Raw genomic sequence first — 3,835 nt, forward strand, 5'->3', positions numbered from 1 at the left:
TAATAGGCTTGAACAGGCTTCTGCTCGTAATGACAGAAGGCTATGTCTTGGAAAGATTGACTCTGTTCCGCAGCTCTTCACTAATGTTAAGTATTGATGAATCAAAAAGATAATTACCTGACCCTCCACAGACCTCTAATTTTCCTAAAATACATTTTTGTATTCAGTTACCCTAGTGTTCCTGCCAAAAGACATCTTTCTTAGATGCTTCTGAGAGCGAGACTCCTCTAGGACAAGATCATGTAAAGCATTCCACCTAGAAGATGCCTTTCCTCAGCATACATGTTCCTGTGTCAACAACATGGAAACAGTCTAGAAACAACATAGACAACAGTCTAATGAGCAGCTGGGTTGAGCCAGGACAATCGACCTCTTCCCATTAAGTTAGGCCAAGCAGAGCAATGCCCCTCCGTCTCTTAGGATTTGGCTGTCCACAGCAAGCTTGTATTCTGCTCTCCTATGTTCTCTGTCTTCCATGAGGGGTCTGACCCCATAGGGAAGGCTGCAGTAGCCTTATGTTGTCTCTGCCCAGATGGAAAGCCTGGCTTCATCCTGAGGTCCTGTAATAGCAAACCCATTCCACCCGAGGTATAAACCATATTGGTAATAAAGGTAATATTGGCACTGCATCTGCTTATTCTTTTGTCTTATTTTTTAATTGTCTCAGAACCTGGGCATGGAAAAGGGGGTGTTATGTACTGACCCCTTTCCGACCCCAGGAGCTGTGTTTGCAGAAAGAATTTTCTGCGTTTCTGGCTAGGGTAGCAATTCTTTTGTCTTATTTTTTAATTGTCTCAGAACCTGGGCATGGAAAAGGGGGTGTTATGTATTGACCCCTTTCCGACCCCAGGAGCTGTGTTTGCAGAAAGAATTTTCTGCGTTTCTGGCTAGGGTAGCGTGGAGCAAAAGATCTGAAGTTCCAGTGGAACGTGTTCCCTTGATGAAGTGCACAACCCTCTTTTTCCAAGACTGGATCACAAAGACCTGCTCAGAGGCTGGAGGATGCATGGGATGACTTCCTTAGGAGTAGGGAAAGTCTCCATTTAAACAAAATAAATACTCTTGGGCAGATCTGTCACAAGAACCTAACCAAAAGGATAAAGAAGAAGCCAAGACTATTCAGTGTCCTTTATACCCACTACTGAACTTCTGGAAGATCAACCCCACACCTGATTTCCCTCCACTCTTGAACCTTGGTTTATTCTGTGACTCTTTGAATGAAATCCAAACATCAGAATTTGAAATAGAATGCAATTTATTGAGAAAAGAAAGTGACATGCTCATTACCAGAGGATCTACAGCTCAAGGAATTAAGGAGACAGAGGTGAGTTAGAATATGATGCCCAGATATGGGGAGGGATCCCTGGGAACTGACAGCCTGGATTTCTTGTCCTTCCACCCTCCAGCACTGACCCCATTGCACTGCCTTCCTCAGGCAGTACTGAGACGCACTGGCTTCAACTCCTAGTGAGAGAGGGCAAGGCCCGGACTGGCTTCCCACTGGAAGGTGGGACTAGGTGTCACTGTCCTAAGTCAGGGGCTATCGCAGGGGCTCTTCCAGGGGCACCATCATCCCAAACTAGTAGCTGCACCTCTCTGGCCTAGGAGAGGACATGGCATTGGAGGATCCAAGAGTTCAGCCCCTTCTCCAGGGAACTTGGGGAAAAGCAGTTGAGCCATATGCAACTGTTGATGCCAAGCAGAGTGGGAAGTGCTTTACAGACTGCAAGAGAAGCAGGTAGGCATGGAGATTCAGCCAGGAGGATCACTTGGAGCAGTGCTGGCTGGAGCTGGTGGTCTGGGAGAAGCGGACACTGGTGCTGCCTCCACTGCCAGACTTATAGCTACTTCCTCCAGAGGTCTGGATGCCGCCAGAGCTGGAGCCTAGTCCACTCTGGCTCACAGGGCTGCTGCCTCCACTGCCAAGCCTGTTGCCACTCTGGTAGCCCCCACTGCTGCCGCTCTGGTAGTCCCCACTGCTGCCCCTGCCCCCCCTGCTGCCACTCTGGTAGCCCCCACTGCTGCCGCTCTGGTAGTCCCCACTGCTGCCCCTGCCCCCCCTGCTGCCACTCTGGTAGCCCCCACTGCTGCCGCTCTGGTAGTCCCCACTGCTGCCCCTGCCCCCCCTGCTGCCACTCTGGTAGCCCCCGCTGCTGCTCCTGCCCCCACTGCTGCCGCTCTGGTAGTCCCCACTGCTGCCCCTGCCCCCACTGCTGCCACTCTGGTAGTCTCCACTGCCACCCCTGCCCCCATTGCTGCCACTCTGGTAGCCCCTGCTGCTGCCGCCACTGCTGAACCCTGAGTAGCCACTGCTGCCTCTGCTGCTGCTGCCGCTGCCAGCTCTGTAGCCACTGGTGCTGCTGCCACTGACCCCTCTGAAGTCTCCACGGCCACCACTGGAGCTGCTGCTTGTGCTGGTGACATTGCTGACAACCGCTACAGGAGAACAGGCACTCAATTCAGAAGAAAGACACAGGTCTGTATCACGTCCCTAGCCTGCTCTGCTGTGTGACATAGAGAAGGAGGCTCACCTTCTCTAAGGCCTTAGTTTGCAAACAGTGAGAGTGAGCCTGGACCCCTGGTGCCCCTTCCCAAGAACAGGAACCAGAAGTGTCAGCAGAAATTTCTGGTTCTGCAACCTAGGGCACTCACCAAGACCACAAGTGTTTTGGCTTTGGCCTGAGAGGTTGCCAGCTTACACTAGGGGCAGAGTGTGTGGCCATGGCCTGAGACCCTAGATGCTGTCAGGTGGCCTGGCCTCGTTGGATGGCTCAGGCCCTCTTGCCTGAAGGTCAGTCAGTGAGGATGTTTCTAGTTTCGCTATTTACAACCCAGTGAGAAGGTTTCTGAATGGGCTACTTACAAATGCACACAGCACTCTGACACTCTCCAGACATCCTAAAAAGGAAGAGAAGGAGATGTGAATTATTCCTGCAATGTGTCAATAGCCAAAGAGCTGAGGGTTCATTATCTTGGGAGCCACACTCTCCCATTTGCCCTACTAGAGGTCAAGCTCCTGGGAGAGCAAAAGCTATTCCAAGTCTGTTTCCATGACCATATCTCCCCGGAAAAAGGAGGCTGCTTCAGGAGCTGAGACTTCTAAGACTTTCCCCACCCACGCTTCATCTCTCCATATTCTTACCTTCTTTTCCCTTGCCCTAAAGAATATCTGCTCCAGGCAACCCCTGCCCGATTAGACCGTCTGCACCCCTCATCCCCTGCTGAGAACATCTTCCCACTTTAGCATGCCCTTCCCCTTCTCTACCAAGCCTGGCTTTTTTATTTCCACCTCCTCTTCCAGGAAGGCTTCCCCAGTGAGCCCTCCTGGGGTGGTGGTAGTAGTGGTGATGGTTGTTCAAGATGGAGAAAATATGAGAGAGTCTCAACACGTGATGAATTTGAAAAGAGCCCACTCACACTGCCCATCTTCCTGTGCGCTGTACTTCATGGAGCAGCATGTTCACATATCTGACCAGTCACGGAGTGTGTCTGCACACCTTGCCATCATGTGCCCACTGGTGTTAACCACTCCCTCCTCATCCCATGACTCTCAATACACTTAACATCATCCTCACTCTCACTCTCTTCCACAGAGACTCATAAGAAGTATTTTTCCTCTCATACATGGGTTCTGCTTCTTCCTTCAGATTGGGAGCTGCCTGAGGACAGAAGCTCTGAACACAGGATGCGTGGGGCAGAGGGTCAGCAGAAAGATATCTCAATCCTTGACACTCCCTTAGTATTTGATATGCACTTTCTAGGCCTTTATCTGCTACTTGATGTTGTGCTATTTTTCAAAAATGTGTATGTGTCACCCACCTCCCCATGCGGACTC

General features: G+C 50.9%; 1 protein-coding gene across 1 annotated transcript in view; it reads right to left on the reverse strand.

Moving 5' to 3' along the window:
* Positions 1–1,765: 1,765 nt before the first annotated feature.
* Positions 1,766–3,835, reverse strand: part of LOC103592210 (keratin, type II cytoskeletal 2 oral-like) — a 33,379-nt gene continuing 31,309 nt past the window's right edge. Inside the window, exons 9-11 of the mRNA XM_008574820.1 lie at positions 2,874–2,879; positions 2,298–2,436; positions 1,766–2,069 (exon numbers count right to left, since the gene is read on the reverse strand). Coding sequence (XP_008573042.1) covers positions 1,766–2,069; positions 2,298–2,436; positions 2,874–2,879 — 449 coding nt within the window. The remainder of the gene's footprint in view (positions 2,070–2,297; positions 2,437–2,873; positions 2,880–3,835) is intronic.

The sequence above is a fragment of the Galeopterus variegatus genome, unplaced genomic scaffold (genome assembly GCF_000696425.1).
Source record: "Galeopterus variegatus unplaced genomic scaffold, G_variegatus-3.0.2 Scaffold1111, whole genome shotgun sequence".
In the NCBI taxonomy this organism is placed as follows: domain Eukaryota; kingdom Metazoa; phylum Chordata; class Mammalia; order Dermoptera; family Cynocephalidae; genus Galeopterus; species Galeopterus variegatus.